Genomic DNA, 26320 nt, shown 5'->3' with positions numbered 1-26320 from the left:
AAAACAGACTAAACACAGGAATTCCGCCCAGTACAGAGTCATGGCTCAATGTGTCCATCAATCACATGACTGCTTCTCTGTGTGAGCGCTCAGGTGGCCTGGGATACATAGGACTTCCTGTTTTCTGTTTTTGAGAGAAAAACAGAAAATAGGAATAGCTGTGTTTTCCATGATAACTAAAAACAAAATAATGGATGTAAATTACAAAGTTGCTTTATATCACATTTATTGTTGATTTAGATTTTGGACACTGTAGGGTACAAACACACTTGCCGTATCGGATCCCGGACCTGTGTACTCAATGGCAGACAAACTCGCAGCAGGGATGTACATCCCTGCTGTGAGTTTGTCCACAGCGCGCCCCGTTAACTCCCCAGCGGCTGGAGACTGTTTGTCACCTGATCCCGACTCCAGCTTCCTCCGGCTTCCTTTGCTGATTCCCAGACGTCGGGAGCCCCGAAGCAAGCCGGAGGAAGCCAGAGCCAGGATCAGGTGACGTATAGTCTCCAGGGGCTGGGGGGTTAATGTATATCCCTGCTGCGAGTTTGTCTGCCATTGAGTACACAGGGTCGGGATCCACAGCGAGACTCGCTGCGGATACGGCAAGTTTGTTTGTACCCTTAATGTCTAGACACAAGAGATGAGCGAACCTCAAGCATGCTCGAGTCGATCCGAACCCGAACTTTCGGCATTTGATTAGCGGTGGCTGCTGAAGTTGGATAAAGCCCTAAGGCTATGTGGAAATCATGGATATAGTCATTGGCTGTATCCAGGTTTTCCAGACAACCTTAGAGCTTTATCCAAGTTCAGCAGCCCCAGCTAATCAAATACCCAACGTTCGGGTCCGGATCGACTCGAACCCGAACCGGGTTCGCTCATCTCTACTAGAGACCCTTCTAAAAAGTAGGACTTGAACCCCTTTAAATGCTATCACTATTAGGCAGCATTATACAGTGTTGTGCTGTTCCTTTATTCATTTTCCCGGAAATGTATGCATAAATTGACAACTGGGTGTTACCAATCCCTTCTGAATAGGGGATAGAATGGAATTCATGAACTTCTTGATGTTTTTCAGGGCACCTGACAGGAGCTGAGGCTTTCTGGTCATACAATGGTTGTGTGGTTACAAGTACACTGCAGCCAGCCCTGGCATTAGGCGCCTTATATTTTATAAAGCTGTCAGTGTTTACTAGAATAAGGATTTCCTGAATATACAATAAATCTTCATACCGGTCACAGTGTATTCCAATAACATGCCTGCCCTGCCAAGCAAAGCCTATTTCCGGATCTCAGACCTCACCTTTCTGGGATTGCATTGTGCAACCATTCTATGGATTAGATGATGTCATGGCTGCTCCATGTATGCAAGCAGGATTACTCACTATGACACACGGATGGCTGATCAGTGGCTGCTATGGCGAGAGGGTGACATCAGGTCAAACGCATGCAGTACAATACAGGCACATTACGGCTGCCAAAATCCATTCACTTAACAAAAGCAAAAAGAAAAAGACTTTACAAATGGGGAACTTTTCTTTAATCATAGTCTGTAAATGATATGTTTATTCAAAAGTATGTTTGTTAAAGAAAAATACAGCCAATGAAAATTGGACTTAATCCCTGGATAGTAAAGAGGATTTATTGTTGGCTAAAGGATAGATATCAGAGGGTTGTTGGTAATGGTGTATATTCCGAGCAGAGGCTGGTTACAGGTGGTGTGTTACAAGGGTCTGTTCTTGTCCTGTTCTTTCTAATATGTGTTTGTAAGTGACAGAGAAGGTTTGGTAGGTAAGGATAGTGACATAGGAGAAGGTTGGGTAGGTAAGGTTAGTGATATAGGAGAAGGTTTGGTAGGTAAGGTTAGTGATATAGGAGAAGGTTTGGTAGGTAAGGTTAGTGATATAGGAGAAGGTTTGGTAGGTAAGGTTAGTGATATAGGAGAAGGTTTGGTAGGTAAGGATAGTGATATAGGAGAAGGTTTGGTAGGTAAGGTTAGTGATATAGGAGAAGGTTTGGTAGGTAAGGTTAGTGATATAGGAGAAGGTTTGGTAGGTAAGGATAGTGATATAGGAGAAGGTTTGGTAGGTAAGGATAGTGATATAGGAGAAGGTTTGGTAGGTAAGGTTAGTGACATAGGAGAAGGTTTGGTAGGTAAGGTTAGTTATATAGGAGAAGGTTTAGTAGGTAAGGTTAGTGACATAGGAGAAGGGTTGGTAGGTAAGGATAGTGATATAGGAGAAGGTTTGGTAGGTAAGGTTAGTGACATAGGAGAAGGTTTGGTAGGTAAGGTTAGTTATATAGGAGAAGGTTTAGTAGGTAAGGTTAGTGACATAGGAGAAGGGTTGGTAGGTAAGGATAGTGACATAGGAGAAGGTTTGGTAGGTAAGGTTAGTGACATAGGAGAAGGTTTGGTAGGTAAGGTTAGTGACATAGGAGAAGGTGTGGTAGGTAAGGATAGTGATATAGGAGAAGGTTTGGTAGGTAAGGATAGTGACATAGGGGAAGGTTTGGTAGGTAAGGATAGTGACATAGGAGAAGGTTTGGTAGGTAAGGTTAGTTATATAGGAGAAGGTTTAGTAGGTAAGGTTAGTGACATAGGAGAAGGGTTGGTAGGTAAGGATAGTGACATAGGAGAAGGTTTGGTAGGTAAGGTTAGTGACATAGGAGAAGGTTTGGTAGGAAAGGTTAGTGACATAGGAGAAGGGTTGGTAGGTAAGGATAGTGACACAGGAGAATGTTCGGTAGGGAAGGATAGTGACATAGGAGAAGTTTTGGTAGGTAAGGAATCCTCTATCCGAGTATCATACAGGTAGTTCTATGTTGGCAAAGACTTCAGAAGAGAAGGATTTAGGGGTAGTGATACTGATATAATAAAACGGGTCCTAAGTCGGGCTACAAAAATGGTGGAAGCAGAAAATATATCAGGAATGACTTAAGGATCGAAATCTGTAAAGTCTGGAGGAAAGATGGGAAAGAGGGGACATAATCGAAACCTTTAAATATGTTAAGGGACTAAATAAGGTTCAGGATGGAAGTGTTTTTAATACAAACTGAACACAAGGACAAGGGGGCACAATCTGAGATTAGATGGGGGTAAGGTCAGAAACAACAAGAAAGTATTACTTTACTAAAAGAGTAGTAGATGCTTGGAACAAACTTCCAGCAGATGTGGTAGGTAAATCTACAATACCTGAAAGTAAACCTGCCTGGGATAAACATATATCTATCTATCCTAAGATAATAAAAAATGAAATACTAATAGGGCAGACTAGATGGACCAGGTGGTCTTTTTCTGCTAAAAATCCACTATGGGGGAGATTTATGAAGAAAAAGGGGGCGGAAGTTAATACGAGATCGCCGGTCTTATATTAAGCTCCGCCCCTTTTTCTCCGTAGGATTCACTAAGAGGCGTACGTCTCTTAGTGAATCTGGCCAACCGGGTGCCCGGTGTACCAAATATACACATCCTCCCAGCAGGTGTAGATTTGCGAGCAGGCGTAAATCATGATAAATGAGGCGCAGGAGGAGGCCACGCCTCATCACGCCCCTGCAAGCTCCACCAGCCCGCCCATTAGGCGAGCAGGGCGCACAGGAGGCGTACACACTTTTGGCCGCAACCGGTGGGTCTCCCGAGACTTCACCAATAAATGATGTTGGTAGAAAATGGGGTCACTGTGATGGAATTTCGCTGCCTGACCCTGTTTAAATGTTTTTTGCTGCTGTACTGATACCACATTTCAGTACAGTAGCGCGAACATTTTCGGAGCTCCCAGCATCATTATGAATGATGATGCCGGGAACTCTGTTCTGTAGCACATCATCCATATTTACAGAGCGTGCACATCTGAATGCCCCCTTAGGAACTAGTTCTGTATTTATAGCCAAAACCAGGAGGGGGCTCAAAACACAGAAAACAGAAATTCTTTGTTTTGACGTTTTTCTGTCGGCTCTCCTCCTGGAATTGGCTAAACCTACTGTGCAAACTCTTATGTGTGAATGCGACCTTATGCAGGTCACACAACCCTACCTGGATGGCCATAACCAGCGACTTTGCTATTTACTGCTGCTTTTCTATCACGTGCTGACAGGGCAGGAGCTGTCACTGTAATATGATATTATCTCATCATGTTCTGCCGCCATACATTGATCAACCAGTTTAACCAGACTGAATACATGGGAATGTGCTGGAGCCCTTGTCCTGCTGCACCTGTAACTGCACCTCCATGGCTGTAAATCATTGCCTGAAAAGGAACAATATGTATGTAACCAGGGGCACGTATAGAAGATAAAGGCTATAATCCAGATGGGCAGTCCTCCACAGAACGGCTCATATTACCTCACCTCAGGGATTTCTCTACCTTTCTATATATTCCAGTTATTGTCTGTACAGATCCTGAGGTGGCCGACAACAACAACTGTCCTGGAAGATTGTCAGATGTTGTAAGAATCTACAGGAGAAGTGAAGCAGATCGAATCTGATCAGATACATTCACAGATTATTAGATTATTATACAGATACACATCCCCCTTCTTCTAATAGGCCCAAAACACTGATTGATTGATTGATTGATTGTATTGAAATCTGCAAATAATCCATGTGAAACTGCCCATTGTTTTCAACAAGAATGGGTATTAGAATTTAAAGGGCCATGGTATTTTAAATCTTTGTTGAGAAAAAAAAAAAATAATAATAATAATCTTCTTGCCGTGTATTCAGCCCAGAAACTGTATCAGGTAGCACAAAAGTGCATGAGCCACATTAAGAGGGTATTTCCATCTGATATAGATAAACTTGTAGGGCACATTGAGTTATATATTTTCATAATACCATTCATTTAGCAAACTCCTGATATGCTGCTCTTTCTCTCCCATTGTTGACAGCTCGTTGTCTAGGTTACCAACCACCACTCTGCTCTAAAAGCAGTGGTTGGACTAATCTATATATTAATATAATGTAGATGTATAGAGATATAGGGGGACATTTATTAAGACCGGCGTACTCAAACACTGGTCTTAAATTAGGTTACACCCCCATTCATCCCACCAAATTTACAGACTAAGAGGGGCTCTCTTCTTTGGTAAATCCGGTGGTACCTGTGCCTGCTGCGAGGTGGGCACAGAAAACTACACCTGATTTCTGCCATGATATTATGCCACAGAAATCTGCGCCATGGCTTACACCAGGGACCCATTTGATAAATGTGACCTGTAGTGTATATATACTGTATTATATGTATATATATATATATATATATATATATATATATATATTTCCACAAGCATAGGTAGTTGCCAGCAGTAGAAGATTCTATACCAATCTTCCCCTTAATATAATACTAAGAATACCGCAGCAGAATTCACTCCAAGCGGCGTTTATTCTGTTTATTCCATACAAAAGCACAACAAGGTGCGATGTTTCAACTGATTATGCTTGAGAAAGGCTGCATGCTGGGCTGAAACATTGCATCGTATTTTGCTATTGCATGGAATAGGGGTCATCACTTGTATGATTTCAGTTCGGGTTAAAAAAAGAACAAATAAAAGTTTTCCAATTTTTTTTCTGGATAACCTCTTTTTTTGTAAACCCAGACATCCCATATATCTGTGTCTCCCCCTTCTGCGACTGGAGGTCACTAATCCTCTCCGCATAGTTTATAGTCTATTGGTGATGTAAAAGCAAAAACAGTAACTATCCACATAAACCGCATAGACTTAAAGCCGCTATATCAGGTATGAGGAACCTTCAGCCATCCAAAACTACAATTCCCATCATTCCTGGACAGTGAAATCCAAGCTCTTGCTGTCCAGGCATAATGGGAATTGTAGTTTTGCAACAGCTGGAGGGCCGAAGGTTACCCATCCCTGCTGTATATGGATAATATGCTGTGTTATAGCCACGTAGTAGGGTAAGTTCACAAGTACTAGGTTTGTTGCAGAGATTTCTATGACTAAAATCAGTTCCATTCAGCTAAATGAAGTTGCAAGAATCTTTTACACTAATTTAGATGACAAATACATTTTTACAACAATACATTATAGTGGCATTTAGGATTGCATAAAGCTTGTGCATGGTTACATGATGGCTACATGGGCATTGGTGGCAGCTCATGCAATACTAACATAACATAGACGTGTAAACCTGTTATATAATGATCTCGTTCCCTTTAGTTTGGAGACCTAAATGCTCGAACTTTGACTACACAGAGTATCATAAAAAACAACAAAGAACAATCCTGAACAGTGCGTACGCGATATAACGCGGGGGAAGTGACAAGTTACAAGAGGGAACACAAGAAAGGTCTTTTGTGAGAATAATAGGGATATAAACAGCAATGAGTTCATCATATTAAACAGAAGCAGAAAAAAAGAACTAAAAGCACCAAAAAGCCAGCTGAAAAATGTTTTGTTTTTTTTCTGGTTAATTTTAATAATTAATAAGGGGTCAGATTTGTCCAGGGGTTATTCTTAGTACTGAATAGGACTAAGCTGCAGTAACCACATACATCCTGTGGTCAGGTGTGGAGCTGTGTTTTGAGAATAAAACATCAATGTTTTTCTAATCCTATACAACTCATTGCAACCTTCTTGTTATTGGAGTGGCACGATGGGTTGTGTCTATCATTCATCAATTCCAACATGGAGCAAAATGGCAGCCTATAGATATGCCGCCAGCCTGTGCATATGTGGTTGGATCATCCAACGCCTACATTTGCCAACTCTTCATGATTATGGAAATTAAATGGCGTAATCTTGGGGGGCGTGAGTTAAAGGAGCGGTTAATAGAGATGAGCGAACCGGGTTCGAGTTCATCCGAACCCGAACGATCAGCATTTCATTAGCGGCGGCTGCTGAACTTGGATAAAGCTCTAAGGTTGTCTGGAAAACATGGATACAGCCAATGACTATATCCATGTTTTCCACATAGCCTTAGGGCTTTATCCAACTTCAGCAGCCACGGCTAATCAAATGCCGAAAGTTCGGATTCGGATCGACTCGAGCATGCTCCAGGTTCGCTCATCTCATCTAAAAAATTAATTCTTTCAAATCAACTGGTGCCAGAGATTTGTAATTTACTTCTATTAAAAATGTCAAATCTTCCAGTACGTATCAGCTGCTGTATGTCCTGCAGGAAGTGGTGTATTCTTTCCAGTCTGACAGTGCTCTCTACTGTCACCTCTGTCCATGACAGAAACTGTCCAGAGTAGTAGCAAATCCCTATAGAAAACCTCTCCTGATCTCCAGACTGGAGAGAATACACCACTTCAAGCAGGACATACAGCAGCTGATAAGTACTGGAAGACTTGAGATTTATTTTTTAATAGAAGTAAATTATAAATATCTGCCACTTTCTGGCATCAGTTGATTCGACAAACTACCCCTTTAATGTACTCTTTGGGGAGGGGTGAGCCACAGTCACATTGCTCTGGCAGAGGATTATCACTCTCAGAACAAAAGAGTTGGGCAGCACAAATCCAGCATGCCCAACCTTCTCTCTCTGCGTATGATATGTCAGTTAAGAGCTGGCGGTAATGGTAGTGTAAATTTCCGTCAATCATATGATCGTTGCCTGCATATACACGCACATTTTTCGCACAATATTTCCATGTCATAGGCCCATAGTGTCATATGATTGCCTTAGCAACTCAACAACATGGGATGGCATCATTTTACAGACTTTAAAGGGTGGTTCGTAAACAGGATAGCTGTATTAGCCATGATGATTCCATAGCTCCTAGAATTAAAGGGATGGTGTCACATAGAACACTATCTCTATACTGATATATTATGTGAAATGAAACATATTTCCAATGTACATGCATCTCTTATAATGTGTTGTTTGAAAGATATAGACTCACTTATCCACCATGCGCTGTTCTGTTTCAATATCTGTTGCCCTTGGTTACGTCCCGCCAGACATCCACTTTCTAGTGTTGCACATGCTCAGTTCAATCACTGTCACATGATCTGTCTCATTAGTACTGGCAGTTGGTTTTCACTTCGCAGGTAAGCAAGGAGTATTGTGAGAAAGTGTCTGGGCAGTTGCATGGCAACCGTGGGGCAACAGTTCAGAGAGGAAACCAGGGATTTAAAGGGGTTGTCCAGGGAAAATCTTTTTCTTTCAAATAAACTGATATCAGAAAGTTATATAGATTTGTAATTTACTTCTATTTAAAAATCTCAAGTCTTCCCATACCTATTAGCTGCTGTATGTCCTGCAGGAAATGTTTTATTTTCAGTCTGACACAGTGCTCTCTGCTGACATCTCTGGCCGAGACAGGAACTCTGTCTCAGTTTTCTATGAATCTCCATAGAAAACCTCTCCTGCTCTGGACAGTTCCTGTCTCGGCCAGAGATGTCAGCAGAGAGCGCTGTGTCAGACTGAAAATAAAACATTTCCTGCAGGACATACAGCAACTGATAAGTATGGGAAGATTTGGGATTTTTAATAGAAGTAAATTACAAATCTATATAACTTTCTGATATCAATTTATTTGAAAGAAAAAGATTTTCACTGGAGTACGTTCACACGTACAGGATCTGCAGCAGATTTCATCTAAATAACTGAACACAGTATCAAATCTGCTGCGGATCCTGTACGTGTATTTTCTGAACACAGCATCAAATCTGCACCATCAAATCTGCTGCGGATCCTGTAGGTCTGAACGCACCCTAAGGGGACGTTCACACTTACCGGATCCGCAGCTTATTTTTGGCTGCGGATCCGCAGCAGATTTCATTTAAATAACTGAACACAGTACCAAATCTGCATCATCAAATCTGCTGTGGATCCTGTAGGTGTGAACGCACCCTTAGGCTATGTTCACACAACGTATATTTCAGTCAGTATTGTGGTCCTCATATTGCAACCAAAACCAGGAGTGGATTAAAAACACAGAAAGGCTCTGTTCACACAATGGTGAAATTGAGTGGATGGCTGCCATATAACAGTAAATAACGGCCATTATTTCAATATAACAGCCGTTGTTTTAAAATAACGGCAAATATGTGCTGATACGGTGGATTCCTCAGACTGGGCAGTAGCGCTGTGCACTCGTCTACGTCCTATAACCTGTTTATTTCGAATGAACATTTTTGGTGATTACCACCGTCACTTCTGCTATTGATGAGGACTTGTCTGTAGTCACTGTTCACACTGCAAGGACTCCTGACTGTCCTGCCTGTTTAGTAGTGCTGAAATGGCGGTAAGGAACCTTGGCTTGCCAGCTGTTGCAAAACTACAACTCCCATCATGCCCAGACAGCCAAAGCTAAAGCTTTGGCTGTCCGGGCATGATGGGAGTTGTAGTTTTGCAACAGCTGGCGGGCCAAGGTTCCCTACCCCTGGACTCAAAGAAGGGTGATGAAAAAGGAAGGCAAATCTTACATAAGAACGGGGGTAGTATTACCACAGAGAGAGTTCATCAAAGCCAGGAGGATTATTATTTGCTTATTACTTGGGAAAGACTTGCAAAATTGCAGGTTATTTCGTGTGGTGAAACGTGGTTCCAGGAAGACGACTTAAAGGGATTTTCCTACACAAACTGGAGCTATAGCCCCAATGGATTCTGCTGGAGGACGACAGGAGGAAGCCCGCTGTATTATGACATCATAGGGGGGCCTTACCCACGGGACGATTATCGTTCGGAACAAGGCGATAATCGTTCGGTCGAACAGCAGTTAACGATTAAACGACGAAATCGTTGATAAAACCTGGACCTATTTTAATCGTTGTTCATTCGCAAATCGGTCGTCGTTCGCAGTAGCGACAAGACGACCGCAAGAACGATCATAATTCTGTGTAAATGGGTGAACGATTTCAGGTCGTTTGAGATCGTTTATCGTTAACGATAATCGTCCCGTGGAATAGGGTCATAAGTCCACTATATACATGCCAATAGTGTGCATCATGACTGTAGTGACAACCCTGATGACACACTGTACAGGATATTACTCCTAATACACAAGGAATGGCCTCCTGCTGGGAGTTCTGCTACAAATGGAGAATTCCTGTCAGGACAATACACAATTATGGCTCTGTGAGGGCCATTAGTCACTGTGCACACAGCTTATCAGTGCGCCACCATGTCACTGGATACTGAGCAGCCCTGCTGTGTGATGAAACTGCTCCCCACCCCCAAACCAGTTTCACTAGAGGTGTGAGAGGAGAAGTAAACAGGAAGAAAACATGGCGTCCGCTCCCTTCTCCGCACCTGAGCGCTGAAAGGGAGTGGGCGTGGCTAAGGGTTAACAGCGCGGGTTAATAGGGCGGGATGGGCGTGACGTAAAAATGAGTGGGCGTGGTGAGACGCGATAGCGGGGGTCTAGTGACGTATTAGGGGGCGTGGCTTCCGCTCACCTGTCGGCTGGGTTAAAACCAGACGGGGCTGGCTATGTCTTTACCTGGAAACGTCAGAGGGGCGGGGCTTAGTAAGGAAACACAGCTGCGCGACTCACAGACCTCCAGAGACGGCAGCGCCCGATAGTCAGCGACAGCGCAGCGGGCTCCTAGCGTCACGTGACACGGAGCTGCACATTTACCGGCTAATAAGGCGGACAGTTCGCTTAGGGATGGCGGCCTGGGCTCACGGGCTCCTTATCCTTCTCATCCCCTTGGCTTTGGCCGATACGGAGCTGCCGTGTGAGGGATACGAGGTGGTGGAAGGGTTCGGGGTGGACAACGTGGACTTGCCAACTCAGATAGGAGTGAAGGTGCTGGAGGCCAATGAGGAGGTGGAGGACGAGAAGGCGTGCTGGGCCCGCTGCTGCAACACGGACACCTGCGACCTGGCCGTCATGTCTGCCGGAAAGTGCTACCTGGTGCGGTGTACCCTGAACAACTTCAACCTGTGTGAGCTGACGGCGCAGGAGGGCACTAGGACCTATCGGAAAGTCAACGCCGGTGTGGCGCCTGCGCAGGAAGGTAACTTAGGGGCCGGGCTTGGGATGTTGCCTATAGCAACTTTAGCAACTAATCAGAGCCCAGCGTTCATTTTAAAAGCTGAGCTGTGATTGGTTCATTGTCATAACTGTCAGTGAATGGTATGCTGGGAACTGTAGTTTTGCAATGCCCTTCCATATAACTCTATGGTAGTGACAAACACAGAGGTGGGGAACCTTCAGTCCTCCAGCTGTTGCAAAACTACAATTCCCATCATGCCTGGACAGCCAAAGCGAAGGTTTGGCTGTCCAGGCATGATGGGAATTGTAGTTTTGCAACAACTGGCTTAGTGAGTGGATAGCTCTCATGTTTAGAGAATGAAAGCAGACATCTGATTGGTGGCTGAGCAGCTGCATTACCAGAGTGTAGTAAATGATTGGCACTACCATACCGTACACTACCCTACCATATACTACAATACTGTATACACTTTTGGGAGTATATCGCACTCACATCTGTTATACCAATAGGCCACGACCACACAACGTTCAATGTTGCTTTGATGACCCTTTTTTTTATTTGACGTTGTTTCAACGTCCGTTGTTTTCAAAAAATATTTTGTTGCCAAATCTCTGTCGAACATCTTAAAAAAAAAGAGTTGCCTGGTGGTGGCCATACAGTAGAAAACATACAGAAAGTCAGACTTTAGATTGAGCCCTATGTATTTCTATAGCGGCGCCATCTGGTGGCTGCTTGTCCTGAAAGCCTTTTTTTTTTTTTTTTTTTTTTTTTTTTTTTAAATTTTTCCGTAGTTATTATATACAAAACATGTACATAAAGATAAAGAGCCAGAGTTTGCCAGATCTAGAAAATATACAGGCCCCAAATGAATTGTCGCTTCACATCTTCCCCACCAACTTGACTCCGAGCCTTTGTTGGAGAGTCCAGTAACACCTGAACTCTGTTACATTAGGTAACGCTAGGTGAGGACAGCATCCAAAAACATAACAGAAACTACCCCGACATATACGCTCCCATCCCACCCCTCTCTCTCTCTTGGACTGGCCCCTCCATCGACCCAGATATAGGCCCTCAATATGCCAACGTCCTGAAAGCTTTTATTGCTTTCCTGTGTGCTGAGGACAGGCACTGGCTTTGGGTTATTGCAGTTGTGGTGATGTTACTTTTTTCTCTAGTTAAATAGTCTATAAATCTTTACAACCTGGGAGTGTAAGTGGCCGTATCCTTTGACCTATATATGTGATGGTTAATGTAGCGCCACGTTGCTGTGGGTTTAGATGGCGGTATAACATGGAGATCTGTGTATGGAGCAGAGGTTAGGAATGTACATTCTGGAGTATTACCACTCCTTACATTTGTAACATTCCAGTCTTTTTAAGGACTTGTTTACACTCACAGACCATACACAAAGGGTCGCGTCCGCCATGTGCTGATCAGGCTTTGCTGCCAGTTTTGGTATGTTCCTATTAAAAAGCAGAAACATCGCTTCTAGGGTGTACAATACCTCCTTAAAGGGAACCTGTCACCATGAAAATGCTACCTGAGCTATCGCCATCATGTTATAGAGCAGAAGGAGCTGAGCGGATTGATATATAATCTTTCTTTAAGGGAAAATATTCAGTGTAATTTTAATTTATTGATTCAAATCTAAAATGTTTTCAAGCTTAAAGTGTCACTGTCATTTATTATTTATTTGCAGAAATCAATAGTACAGGCGATTTTAAGAAACTTTGTAATTGGGTTTAATAGCCAAAAAATGCATTTTTATCGTGAAAAAGCAGTTTGAAGCTCTCCCCCCTGTCTTCATGATTTTCAATGGGAGGGGTGGAGGGAGATGAGGCACCAAAACAGGACAACAGAGTTAATTTAAAGCTACATCACCGGGCTATCTCCTCTTAAGTCTGCACTGACCTCTGAATACCGGCTTTCACGCAGGTCCCACTGTGTAATCCTTTTGTTCTCGGCAGCTGACTAATCTCCCTCCTCCCCCTCCCCTCTATAGATTACACAGGGCTCGACTAATGTAAAAGAGTCGCGATTTCCTGATAATGAGCAGTGGATGGAGGGGGGGGGGGAGACCTGGGGAAAGTCTTCTTTGAATGCAGATAATGGCATATTTGCCTAATAAACCCAAATACGTTTCTTAAAATCGCCCGTACTATTGATTTCTGCAAAAAAAAAAGACAGTGACTCTTTTAAGAGTCCAGTCCATTGAGTGACATTGCCCGCTGGACTCCTCAACCCAGAGTGAGCAGGGATTTCAATCATGTTCCAAGTTATGCTGAATCTTTTCCCGAAAAGTTATAGAGCTGGAAGAACTGGACAGATTGATGGTGATAGATTACATAGCATCGTCTTGGTGACGGGTTCCCTTTAAATCAGGTTGGCACAGGTCCTGTCATATACATGAGGCCTCACTACTCGCTGTCTCTTGGTCACATGGAACGTGACATGGAACAAATCCAATTGGTTTCAGTAGGAACGCGTAAAAGAGAATGAAAGTCAGTACTTGTTACTTGATATCACCAGAGCTATGGATGGGTATAGGAGTCTGCTCTATTGTCTATCATTCATAGTGTTGAGAGAAGATTTCCTAACTAGAGGCAAGATGTTGCTGGGTCATGACTTGGATATCCAGATTCTCTCATCCCTTTGGGTGTTGCCTTACTATTAACAATCCTTCCTTATGTTGTGCCTACCCTAGAGTCCCAAGACTAATCAGATCCTGTGGTGCTGACTATATAACCGGCTGTAATACTGGATGTTATCCCTTCCATCATATACCGGCTCACCCCCATAGTGTCTGTGCACTTATGGATGGGCTTTTCAGAGACCTTTCCCTGTATCTCACTACTTCATTGTACACTAGGATGTGTAAAGCAGCTCTCGCACCACCTTGAGAAGGTACATTTCCCTTCAGCTCAGTGTTTCACTCCATCTAGCAGTCTTAGTACATGACTGGGGATAAATACTAGAGATGAGCAAACCTGGAGCATGCTCGAGTCGATCCGAACCCGAACGTTCGGCATTTGATTAGCGGTGGCTGCTGAACTTGGATAAAGCCCTAAGGCTATGTGGAAATCATGGATATAGTCATTGGCTGTATCCATGTTTTCCAGACAACCTTAGAGCTTTATCCAAGTTCAGCAGCCCCCGCTAATCAAATACCAAACGTTCGGGTTCGCTATGGACTCAAACCCGAACCCGGTTCGCTCATCTCTAGTAAATACCAACCAGAAATCTCTGAAAAGAAAGGCCGCCCATCTGCAGACAGCTGTTCAGGGTTATTGCCCTTGGTCAGTATATAGGGCAGGGCAGTGAGAGGCCTATTGTCATGGGATAATTCTCAAGGAGAACTAATCTCTTCCATCCCACCACAATAGGCCTCTCCCCATCCAGCCAGCACCCTGCTCTGCATTGATAAGGGGAAACTAGCCAACTACCCCAAAATTGCTGTCAGAATACGGGTATTTATTTATTATTTTAATATAGAGATCTCTAGTATATCCCTAGTCGTTCTAGGACACCTAGCTGTAGTAAAACAGACTTGAAGGGAAGGTGGTGTGAGAGCTATGTTACCTATCCTTTCTTCCCAGTACAGCATGACGGGCCTGTAGGTCTCTACACCTTTATGACGCTCCCCTAAAGGAGGATGCGTGTCCCTTTGGTCTTATCTGTGGGTAAGGGTCCTATTGCACAAAGCGAATTTTAACTATGAACAATAAATGATCGCAAACAATATTGTTTATCATTAACCTGAAATCATTCATCATACACTAATCGTTACACTGAACGATTAGTGAACGATAGGGAATTAGGATATGTTCACACTGAGTAAAATGGGCGGAACTCTCTGCCATGGAATTCCGCCTGTCTTATGCCCCTATTACACTGGTCGTCAGAGGAGCAAACGAGCGCTCTCAGCGCTCGTTTGCTCCTCGTTCCCCGCTCGCTGCCGCCGCTATTCAGCGCGGCTGCAGCGAGCGGGTGAGTGCTGGAGGGGCTGCGGGGGGCTGCCTGGGTGATCGCTACATCGTCTGGGCAGCCCATAGGATATAGCAGCATCTGCTGCCGACGCTCCTATTCAACGGAGCGACAGCAGCATATCAGTCGCTTGTTTTTCAAGATGTTGAAAAACAAGCGACTGCAGCGATCAGCCGACATGAACGATGTCGGCTGATCGTTGCACTCAATTCCACGGGACGATTATCTATCGTCCGTAGCGTCCGATATCGGCCGAATACGAACGATAATCGTTCCGTGGAATAGGGCCTTTTAGTGTGTCATAGCCTGTCTATGGAGGAGCGCACGCTCTGCCGCTCTCTGCTCAAAGAAGTGACACGTTATTTCTTTGAGTGGAGAGCGGTGGCAGCGGAGGAGCGCACACTCTCCCTCAGACAGGCTATGACACACGGAGACAGGCGAAATTCTGCCCATTTTACTCAGTGTAAACATACCCCCCCTTTTTTTTTTTTTTTCTTTGAAATACTTTTAAATTTTCCATAATTTTCAGTTACAAGGTACATGCAGAACATAATGGGGTTTCTACACAATATGAAAACCCTACTAATACATAAACAGATCATATTCTCTATAGGCCAAGTTGACCAGTGTACAAACACAGAAAAAAAAAAAAATTTGTTTCCTATTAAACTTACCCCCACCCTGGCCCTTGTGAGGAATCCAAGGGGAGAAGAGGAAGGGAGAAGACAAAGAAATAATTAAAAAATTACTACGAATCTAACCAAATATTCCAAATTTTACCAAATCTTCTCTTTCCCTTAACACTATTTGAAAAATAAAAATAAATCTTTTCATAAAATCTTATCTACCAAATGTAACCATTCATACATACCCTTACAGCGAAGGATTAACCATGATTTTAGGGTCAGATCTAAATCAAAGATCAAGCGAGACACAAACAATTTTTCGATCGTCTACTGCAATTACACAGGACGTGAAATTCGACCGATATAACGATTTTTTTGCACGATAATCGTCCTGTGTAATAGGGCCCTAAGCAAAGAAATGTCCTGTGCTGTCTGCCCTCTAACCAGCTATACATCAGATGTTTATGTGCCCCATTAATATAATGTACATGCAGTACAGTCACATAATTATTCATGATGGGGTTAGCCGGCCCACGTACAGAATGTCAGGCTTATTCACATAGTCATGACTGTCCAGGCCTCCAGTGTATTTTCATGCATCGGAGGCTTTTGTACGGTACGTCATAGAGGAGGGCTATATGTGTGTGTGGGGGGGGGGGGGTGACTTCTAGTATCTCAATTTAGATCAGTTGGGGTCCATGTGCTGAGACCCCCGTCAATCACTAGAATGAATATGGAAAAGCACTTCTCTCCCCATCCCCCTCCTGGCTGCCACCTGTTATATGGCCATTGGGTTCCTCAGCCAGTGGGCTATATACATACAGGGACCTGTGTGTATAACCTTGTACTGAAGGCAGCTGATAATGTACACATCCTGGGATTATGGCAGTCCTTATAATGGACGGCTTCTGGAATCCCACCCGTCCTGACTTTATCGTGTACAGCAAGAATATGCTTTTACAGAACTACAATTCCCATCCTGCCTAGAGATCTCTGGCTCTCCAGGCATAATGGGAATTATACTTATGTAACAGCTGGAGGGCCGCAGGTTCCCCACCTCTGTATACAGTATACATCCTACAGCCTGTGGTTCTGCACGGTGGAATGGCCGATCCCAGGAAACATTACCCCGGTCAGCTGACATTAACCCAAATCCGTTCCCGCAGTGGCCCATCCCGTGTGACTGTAGACATCTATTCAGGGCTGACAGTAAACCTGTTCGGCCTGTTTGCGTGTGAGTAATAAGAGGTTTCACGTCCCTTTTGGCCCTTTGTCTTGTTCCTCTTACAAAGGTTTCACCAGACATTACTGTGCACATCTCAAGATCTTGCAAAACTTAGTGGTTAACCCTTGCTGAGCTCTGACAGCGTGGTTATATAAGCGGCTCATAAAGTAACACACTTGCTGCCTATAGTGTTACAATATTGTAATGTTGTTGTATACAGCTCCTATGCAGACCAATGTGTTATACACTACAGGCAAACCCAATGTAGTCTGATCCTGCAGTCCTCTGTGTCCTCCTTTCTGCCTCATCCAGGGCAAAGTGTCATTTCACTGCTCTAGCACATGGGAGGGACAGAGGGGGTGGAATAGGGGCTGACTGCAGAATCAGACTACACAGAGTTGGTTTGTAGTCTGTAACCATGGCGATGCATAGGAGTTGCGCACACACAAATAACAGGCTGCATCTACTTTTTTATGCAATGTGGCAATCCAACCAGTACTGCCACTTTTTTCATAAATAAAGGTTTTATTAGACGCGTAAAAAAAAAAAAATACATGCGTACATGTGGAATCCAAAATAGTACAGCTTTCTACATTCGCAATACACCAACCCCACAGATCAGAAATGCATGTAAAATGTTATCATTGCTGCCACTTTAAAGAACTTCTGACATGTCGCGCGCGCGCACACATTTAATAATTTTTTTTTTTATTTAGGGTCCAGGTGTTCAGACCCCCACCAACTGCCAGATAGAGAGGAAGTGTGCAGCAAAGTGCTTCACTCCTGCTGCTCTCCCAATCTTATTGTTTTCTATAGCCTTACTATAGAACCCCACTCCTGCAACAAGCTGAGGAGTTAAGCGCTCTGGCACGAGCTTCTATCTGCATATCATATCACCAGTTCTGTGTTAGTGAAGACTTCAGAAGAGAAGGATTTAGGGGTAGTGATATCTGACAGGCTTAAAATGAGTCACCAGTGCAACCAGGTGGTGGGGAAAGCAAATCGTACACTGGGCTGTATTGCTAGAGGTATAACCAGTAAGAAGAGGGAGATTGCGATTACACTGTATAGAACTCTAGTGACATCACATCTGGAATACTGTGTCCAGTTCTGAAGACCTCACCTACATAAGAATATTGATAAAATAGAAGGGGTCCAAAGACTGGGTACAAAAATGGTGGAGGGTGTGAGGCATAAAACTTATCAGGAAAGACTTAACCTTTAAATATGTTAAAGGACTAAATAAGGTTTAGGAGGGAAGGGGTTTTAGAAAAAAACCTGAACTCCAGAACGAGGACACAAAGAGAGGTTAGTTGGGTGAAAGATCAGAAGCAATGTGAGAAAATATTATTTTACTGAAATAGTAGTAGATGCTTGCAACAAACTTACAGCAGGTGTGAGAGGTAAATCTACAATAACAGAATGTAAACCTGTCTGGTGTAAACATCTGTCTATCCTAAGATAATTAAGGCCCTATTACCCTAAGCAATTATCGGCCGTATTTGGCCGATACCAATCGTTACGGCCAGTAATTGCTTTGTGTAATAGAAGACAACGATCAGCCAAGATGCGCAATGTCGGCTGATCATTGTCTTTCAACATGTTGAAAGATCGGTGCTCACAATAGCAGCCATATGCTGCTATTGCTCCGTGTAATAGGAGTGGCAGCAGCAGACTGCCGCTATAGTCTATGGGCTGCCCAGACGATCTAGAGGATCTAGTGGCTCTTACCCGCGCTGACCTGACAGATCTTAAGACACCCCACCCAGGCACACTAACATGTCTGCAGTAACAGTGACACTTTATAGCCGCCTCTTTATAATAAAGGGGATGTGGTCCTGGTGTGTTAGTGGTCAGACATTCTCTGTATGTGAGTGTATGGACTCTTCTATGTACACAGTCTAGGCTTTGTGTGTGTGTGTTGGTGCCGGTCTGATCTGTAACCCGGATATCTGTTTCTCCCCATCAGATTTCTGCCTGGCACAAAAGGAAACTGGCCCATGTCGGGCATTCTTCACAAGATGGTGGTACGATGTCGAGACTGAGTCCTGTAAGAACTTCACCTATGGGGGATGTCCTGTGAACCTGAACAACCATGTCGGAGAGGAAGAATGTATGAACAAATGTCAAGGTGTAAAAGGTGAGGATGGTGTGCTTCAGAACAAAGCCTCGTATACACAAGTATGTCCTTGAGCCGGTCCACATACCTGTCATACTATGGGATTGTGTCTCTATTACTGATAACCTCACCCTGTAAACAAGTGATCTGCATATGTTGTGGAACTACAACTCCCAGCATGCACGGATAGCCAGTGGCTGCTGGGCATTGTAGAGTTACAGGGTGGAGATTATTGCCGTAGACTGTGGACGCTCCATACACCTGGTCTCCATGGAGCACAAGAGCTTTTTCTGTTCTGTGTAGGTTAATTATTAATGGTAATAATCCCTATATGTCTCCACTCCCTCACCATGGAAATTCCATTGTAAATGCTATAATGAGGCTGTTCAGCGCTTCTGTATTCTGCCGGAGCTGGTGAGGAGTGAAGCCGCTGCACACCATGCGAGACGGCTGCCATTACGAGCCATACACGTTACGTACTGTAGTAGGTTAATGGGTAAACAATCACGTCACCGATGTAGCCATACACATCTTAGTCCGGTGTGTCCTGCTGTTCACCCAGTGGTGTTAACCATATATGACCAGTTTTAATGGCAAACAATCATTCACCGGAAACATTCTATTGGGGGGGATAGGCCAACAATATCAGACCATGTTCTGACTCATTCAAGAATTACAGCTCATCCTAATAGATTGAATAGGACACGTTGTAATACCAGGTACAGACTTTGCAGACTGGTAAAGAGGCCATAACACTTGTATGACTCTGTAGCCTCAATCTGCTGATCAGTAGGTCATGAGTCAGGGCTGAACCAAGAATAAGCCATCCGTGTAATGGTTCTGGATGGTAATTAATTCCGTGTATGGCCACCTTAATAATACCTGCTTGGCTGTTCCGGCAGGTGGCCTGTATGGCATGCAGCAGCATCGCTCCCCCCTGATGATATATCGAGCATAAGAGGGCGGTGCAACACATGTTTGTTGTACATGGATGTGTTCCCTAATAGTCACATGATGGAGGGTTGAGTAATAGGGTTAGTAATACAACCAAATAATACATTGTCTGACCTACACTTGGGACATGGAAAGTGATTCACTGCTCTAAACAGTCCATCAGGGACTATAACTAAGTTCCTAGAAGCCTTGTCTGTCCCAGTGTGAGGGCTTAGATGTGACCTGATTGTCTCAAGCTATACAACTGTACGCAGATCGATGATACCTTATATAATGCCAGGGTTCTACAAGGTGCGGTGGGTCTATTGTTCCTCTTCCCCCTGGCATTCCTATTCATGGACTGTCTCCTATTTCATATGTCCCTGCTGATGTGACTGAGCTGATGTGCAGTACCATAGACATGAGTGGTGCTGACGTATATATCACTTCTCTTATATCTGCCGTATTGTTTTCCTTATTTAGCTGTAAAGTCCAAGGAGACGGACCCTCCCAGTAAGCGTACAGTGTCTGCAGTGTCTGACAACCCACTGCCAGGTAAGTTTTTGGCACTTGTATTTTTTCCTGTTAATGCGTTTCCAGTGTACATGATATAATGCTCATCCTTCTCCTGTATCCAGAATACTGCCTGGGGCCCCCTGAGACTGGCTATTGCAGAGCTGCCATCCGTCGCTGGTATTTTGACACAGAAGCGAAGTCCTGCAAGTTGTTCATCTATGGCGGCTGCGGAGCCACTAAGAACAATCATTTGTCTGAGCAAGATTGTGTGGACAAGTGTGTTGGTGAGTAGACGGGCGGCTGTGGTAGGTTCTAGCACCTAATGCACTCGTTCTGTATACTGATGAGTATTTTTTTTTTTTTTTCCCCTCCTTTAGCATTAAAGCCGATACCTTCAAAAGTCCAATCCCCTAAAGGAGAATTTAAAGGTGAGTTACTTGCAATTAAATATTTCTGTGGCCATAGAAAGAAAGATGGTCGCATAAACATAATGCACAACACTTCAGAAACTGTCCATATGTTTATAGGGGGTACTCTGATGATGGGTAATAAAAATGCTGCAGAAGCATATAGCATTGGCTGACCCCAGGGCTAATATCTGCCAAAAATCCATGTTACCACTTGGCTGAGCAGTTGCGTCCATGCCCATAATGCACTGCTTTCCCAGTGCTCTCAGACCCTGCCTACTTCTTTCCAACAGTTCTTTACCCACAGCTGATGCAGAACATTTTAGCTTACAGCAAGTCATTCTGCAGTCAGTGAATCTGCAGCACCGCCTGCATTCGTTCCCGGTCTGCCCCACTGCCTGTGGCATTGTTCATCACATGGCAGCATGCTGTAAACATACCGCATTCAACACTATAAATATAAGACTTATATGGTCGGGAGATGGTGGTGACATCACTCGAGCTGGGGCATGAGCAAGGATCTAGCAAAGTCACGGGCAAGGATGACATTGTCTTGGGAGCATGGGGGGGGAGGGAGCCAATACAATTTGTAGTAACACTGTATTAAGCTATATATCTTGCGGTGATGGTTGTATTTAAATATTTTCTGTTATCGGTACCTTGTATAGTAGTACTACTTCATTAATGTGAATGGGGCTGATGTTGTTTTAACAGATCGTAGTATTGCCATGTTGTTGTTTTTTGTTTTTTTAATTATTTATTTCTGGGTAAGCCCTATCATGGCTAATGCGTGTTTGTTTTCTGTCTCCCTAGAGTACTGCACTGCACCTGCTTTTACCGGTCCTTGTCGTGCCGCCTTCCCGCGGTGGTTCTTTGACCATTCATCGGGCACATGTAAAACATTCACATACGGCGGCTGCAAAGCTAACCGCAATAACTACTTCAAAGAGGCGGACTGCATGAGCATGTGCTCAGGCCGCACAGGTAATGTATATAGCTTCTTTATTCAGAAGATGGAAGTCTTAAAATGTGTCCTGTAATTAAGATTGTATTTCTTATCTTTGTGTTTCAGGAGAGGATGAAGACTATGCAGATCACAGTACACTGCACCGCTCTGTGACAGGTGAGTTAAACACTATTCTAGTCCCCTGTGTGTGTATAAGCATTAAGGGTAGACTCGCTCAGAACTGATCCGCTGTGGATCCCTTGCCGGTCATTTTCAATGAGATTACATACTTACAGTGGGATTGACCTCCCGCTGCGAGTATGTAATTGTCAGCCCCCTTAACCCCTTGCTGGCCAGTACATACATACCTGCTTCAGGGCTACTAGCGTCTGGATGTTTTACTCAGCCCATCAGTGGCTGTGACGGGGCAGTGCACTGTTCGGCTGAGCCGGGACATCCAGCCGGGAACCCCCAAAGCAAGCCGGAGCGTGGAGCAGGTAATGTATGAACCGGCTGGCGGGGTTTAAGGGGGGCAGACACTTTGACATCTCATTGAAAATGACTGCAAGGGATCCGCAGCGGATTTCGCTGCAAATTCACAGTGTGAAATCTGCTGCGGATCCGTTGTCTTTCTATCCTAAAGGGGTAATCCGCTCGAATAATTTTTGATATGTTGCTGCCCATGGGGAGACTAAGAATTCCTTTCATGCTTGTTTTGTATTCGGTCTCCTTCCACCAGTTCTGAGCTGCTGCTTTCTGCTGAAGACACAAAAAACAGTGTGAGCTTTTATCTCTCTCCCTCCTCCCCCCTCCATTCTGAGACAGCTGATGTAAACATATCACTGACTGACTTTATCTGCAATCTGCAACATTGGAGCTGCTTAGTAATGCTGGGAGGATTAATCACATTGAGTGTAACAGCAATTTGACCTCTGATTAACCCTCCCAGCATTACAAAGAAGCTACAAATAGGGACTCACACACAGATTTTGGGTCTTTAGCATAAAGCAGCAGCTGAAACTCGAGGAAGGAAACTGAATAGATAAGTATGAAATTTAATTGTTACACTCACCATGGGCAGCAACATATCAAAAGTTAGGAGAGAGGGGTTACAGCTATAAAGAGATTACCTCCACAGTCCTGTCCCCTGATGTAAGCCCCAGCCTGAAGTGGATTTGCTATGATTTGGAAGGTGAGGGAGACTTCCTGGGTCAGAGTACAGGGCTGTAGACCACGCTATGCAGACCATGCCCCTCCTCCACTCCACCAACCAGGACAGGGAGCTCTTACACCAAAGCAATGCTTATATACCAAGTTACACTTTTGAAAAACTGTTGAGCTCTTCTTCTCTTCGCTCTTAATCCAAGTTACTCTAAAACCAAGGTACTACTGTAAGTGAATATTTTTGTAGAGGTCCTTCATAATCCACTCACCGTGATAAGCAAGGATCACAACAGACACCTGCTGATTTTTATTTTTTTTCCTGTAATGTGACCAAAAGATTTGCCACTTTAAGTATTGTTCCAGATTGGTAGCACATCATGGACTCTCCTGATATAGTCTGGAACTTGCTGTCTGTACTTGCGCATTAATGGTTGTACATTTCCTCCACAGCTGTGGTTCTGCCGATCCTCCTCGCCCTCCTGGCTGCCACGCTGATGGGCATCATGATCCTGTTCTTTGTGAAGGTGACAAAGAAGAACCAGGAGACTGCAGGTTTCCGAGCCATGTGGAACCCCATTGATGATAAAGAGTGCCTTATGAATAGCGCCTACACTCTCTAGAGAGCAGAGATCAAGGGGAAAAAATAAACACTCCACTTTATACCAAGGCCTATAATAAAACTCCTATCCTACTGATACCGCCTCTCACTCGGCTCTAATTGTAACTCGTGAAATAGCAAGGTTTCCAGCAAGAGAAGTCCATGTCCCTCCCCCCACCCCTCCAGAATCCATTACTTGCATCCAATTACGAGACAGGGCTACATTTTAGAGCGGACTCGGCAGTGAAAAATTCTATATATTTTATTGAACTAGAAATTCTTGATACTTTTATCCAAACAATAAGTTGTATTTTAGTTTGATCTATAAGTTAACTAAAGCCTCTTGACGTTACTGTGTGCAGCTTCTTAAGGCTTTTGATAGCTCTTCTCAAAACTCACAACACCAGGATCAGGATCCTATGAGAGTAAGTGTATAAGCGTGCCTTAAGGATATTTTTTGCAGGGAATTTTAAGACTGTCTGCCAAGCTGGTACTCCCAAGAGTCTTGGGGTAAAAAAAAAATCTCAAGAAGCAAAGGGATGTTTTTATTTTGGAAGGTGACATGTTGGCTTAAATGTGCATTTTATTTCTATGGGGAGAAACAAGCATCTGCCCGACCCCTCAGGTGCTGCTCATCTTTAAAGGGGTTATCCAGCGCTACAAAACATGGCCACTTTTCCCCCCTCTCTCGTCTCCAGTTCAGGTGCGGTTTGCAATTAAGCTCCATTTACTTCAATGAAACAAGAGTTTGAAACCGCACCCAATCTGGAGACAAAAGAGGGGGGGAAAGTGGCCATGTTTTTGTAGCGCTGGATAACCCCTTTGTGGCAAGAAAAATCTACTGCCACATGATCTGGGTTGGAAGCCCCTATGGGCATTACATTGTTAGTACTAGAGATGAGTGAATTTACAGAAATAACCAAGCGAATCTCTTCATTAGCTCGGCAGTCGGCTGCCTTTTAACTCTGTGCCATTCCTCTCTGGGTGTGGGGAAAAGCTGGATCCAGTCCTGGGAAACTTCTCCCAGTTTCCCAGGACTGGATCCAGCTTTTTCCAGCACCTGGGAAGGAGCGGCACAGAGTTCAAAGGCAGCCGACTGCCGAGCTAATGAAGAGATTCGCTTTTATTACTGTTAATTCGCTCATCTCTAGTTACTGCCTTCTGACTCTTAAGGGGTTATCCAGGATTAGAAAAACATGGCTGCTTTCTTTTAAAAAATAAAAGTACAAGGTGGTATTACAAACTGGCTCCATTCATGTCAATGCAATACCACACGCAGGACTGAGGACAAGAGAGGCGCTATTTCTGAAAGAAAGCAGCCATGTTTTTTTCTAATGCTCAACAACCCCTTTTAAGACAGGATCACTTGTGTTAGTGTACTTGACTTTTATTTGGGTTGTAGGTTTGTACATCCTGGAGACTGTCAGATCAGGTCTAAAGAGCAGCGCCACCTGGAGGTACTGCGAGGTTCACACTTGGCACTGACCACTAGAGATGAGCGAACTTACAGTAAGTTTGGCCATTGAATCCTGCTGCCTGGAAAACATGAATACAGCCCTAGGTCTTACTGTAAGTTGGCTCGTCTCTACTGACCACTTAGACCTGAACTGTTTTTTTTCTTTTTCTGTTTGCACTAAACTTCATAACACTAGGTTTCCTATACAGAGATGTCGGGGCTGTGCCCATGGATAACACTTTGCGTTATTTGAAGGGAATGGTACTTCTATAAAATGACATTGTAATGTATACAGAACAGTAGCCAAGATGTACATACACAAAGTAACAACTATAAATGATTGTAGTGTAGAGGTGACCCCTGTACGGTAAGCGGACCGCAGCATGCTGAAGGCCACAACCTCCTATATCACTCCTCCTCTCTGTATCTATTACAAACTCTTCTTACAATCTGCACTGAACTTTTCATGGGTTTCTTTGAATGTCGATGTATTTTTAAGTTGTGTTTTTGTTTTGTTTTTTCTTCTGCATACTAGTGACTTTTTTTAAAAAAAAATGGAGATCTGTTTTCTGAGCCTTTCTTTATAAGCTTTGAATAAAATCTTTACATACAGAACTTTTAGTGGAAACTCTTTTTATATAATTTTTTTTTTTTATAGAAATGTCATAGGTGCTGATAGGACTGCATGTTCTAGCCTAGTGACCAGCCACGAGTAAAGTAAAGTGCTTTATCTCTGACATCCGCTCATCAGCCAGCTTCCATTTCTTTTTTTTTTTTATTAGTGGCTTATGTAATATTTGAACATACATATTGAAAATTCATTACATATTCAAAAAGAAAGTCGCTCACAGGCAACAAAGGATTGTATGTTTACAATATCATACAGATACAATGAGCCTTTGTAATAACCTTAAAACACATATTATCATATACAATACAACGCAGTCTTACCAAAAACATAGGTAGAAAAACAGTAACCTATAATATCACCTTAAAACATGGTATAGATGTCAGATATTCAAATATGCTACCAATAGAATGGAGAGAATTGTCTTTAGGTTACAAACCCACTTGCCGGATCTGCAGCGAGTCTCCTTGCTGCGTTTTTGCAGGGAGACTCGCTGCAGATCCCGGCCCTATACTTTCAATAGCAGAGAAACTCGCAGCAGGGATGTACATCCCTGCTGCGATTTTGTCTGCAGCCCGCCCCATTAACCCCCCGGCCGCCGGACATTATACATCACTCGGTCCCTGTTCCTGCTTGCTTCGGGGCTCCCGGTGTCTTCACGGCCCGCCTGGCCAATCAGTGCGCTGCAGCGGGGCAGCGCACTGATTGGGCAGGCGGAACGTGCTGGGAGCCGCTGAAGCAAGCAGGAGCCGGGATCAGGTAATGTATATCGCCCCCGGCCGCACGATTGCCCGCAGCCCCCGGCCGCACGATTGCCCG

General features: G+C 43.9%; 1 protein-coding gene and 1 long non-coding RNA gene across 2 annotated transcripts; one reads left to right on the top strand and one right to left on the bottom strand.

The window, feature by feature from the left end:
- Positions 1-988: 988 nt before the first annotated feature.
- Positions 989-10914, bottom strand: LOC138766151 (uncharacterized). Its single transcript, XR_011358683.1, has 4 exons — positions 10357-10914; positions 4342-4448; positions 4028-4241; positions 989-1488 (listed from the first exon to the last, which is right to left on the bottom strand). It is a non-coding gene; the product is annotated as an uncharacterized lncRNA (long non-coding RNA).
- Positions 10366-25488, top strand: LOC138766150 (putative Kunitz-type serine protease inhibitor). The gene is made up of 8 exons (XM_069943523.1): positions 10366-10920; positions 18704-18874; positions 20270-20341; positions 20425-20586; positions 20680-20730; positions 21523-21693; positions 21782-21832; positions 23270-25488. Exons 1-8 carry the CDS (start codon positions 10569-10571, stop codon positions 23437-23439), a joined length of 1200 nt encoding a protein of 399 aa, XP_069799624.1. The 5' UTR covers positions 10366-10568; the 3' UTR covers positions 23440-25488.
- Positions 25489-26320: the final 832 nt, after the last annotated feature.

The sequence above is a fragment of the Dendropsophus ebraccatus genome, chromosome 10 (assembly GCF_027789765.1).
Source record: "Dendropsophus ebraccatus isolate aDenEbr1 chromosome 10, aDenEbr1.pat, whole genome shotgun sequence".
NCBI lineage: Eukaryota > Metazoa > Chordata > Amphibia > Anura > Hylidae > Dendropsophus > Dendropsophus ebraccatus.
The sequence above is the reverse complement of the archived record's forward strand: the minus strand, read 5'-3'. Positions and strand labels throughout refer to the sequence as shown.

What these genes read in the sequence shown, in the direction of transcription:
- LOC138766150 (XM_069943523.1), top strand. Translation starts at nt 10,569, where the DNA reads ATGGCGGCCTGGGCTCACGGGCTCCTTATCCTTCTCATCCCCTTGGCT. An exon ending in TGTGGCGCCTGCGCAGGAAG is followed by an intron (nt 10,921 to 18,703) that starts GTAACTTAGGGG and finishes TCTCCCCATCAG; the next exon opens with ATTTCTGCCTGGCACAAAAG. An exon ending in CATGTGCTCAGGCCGCACAG is followed by an intron (nt 21,694 to 21,781) that starts GTAATGTATATA and finishes TTTGTGTTTCAG; the next exon opens with GAGAGGATGAAGACTATGCA.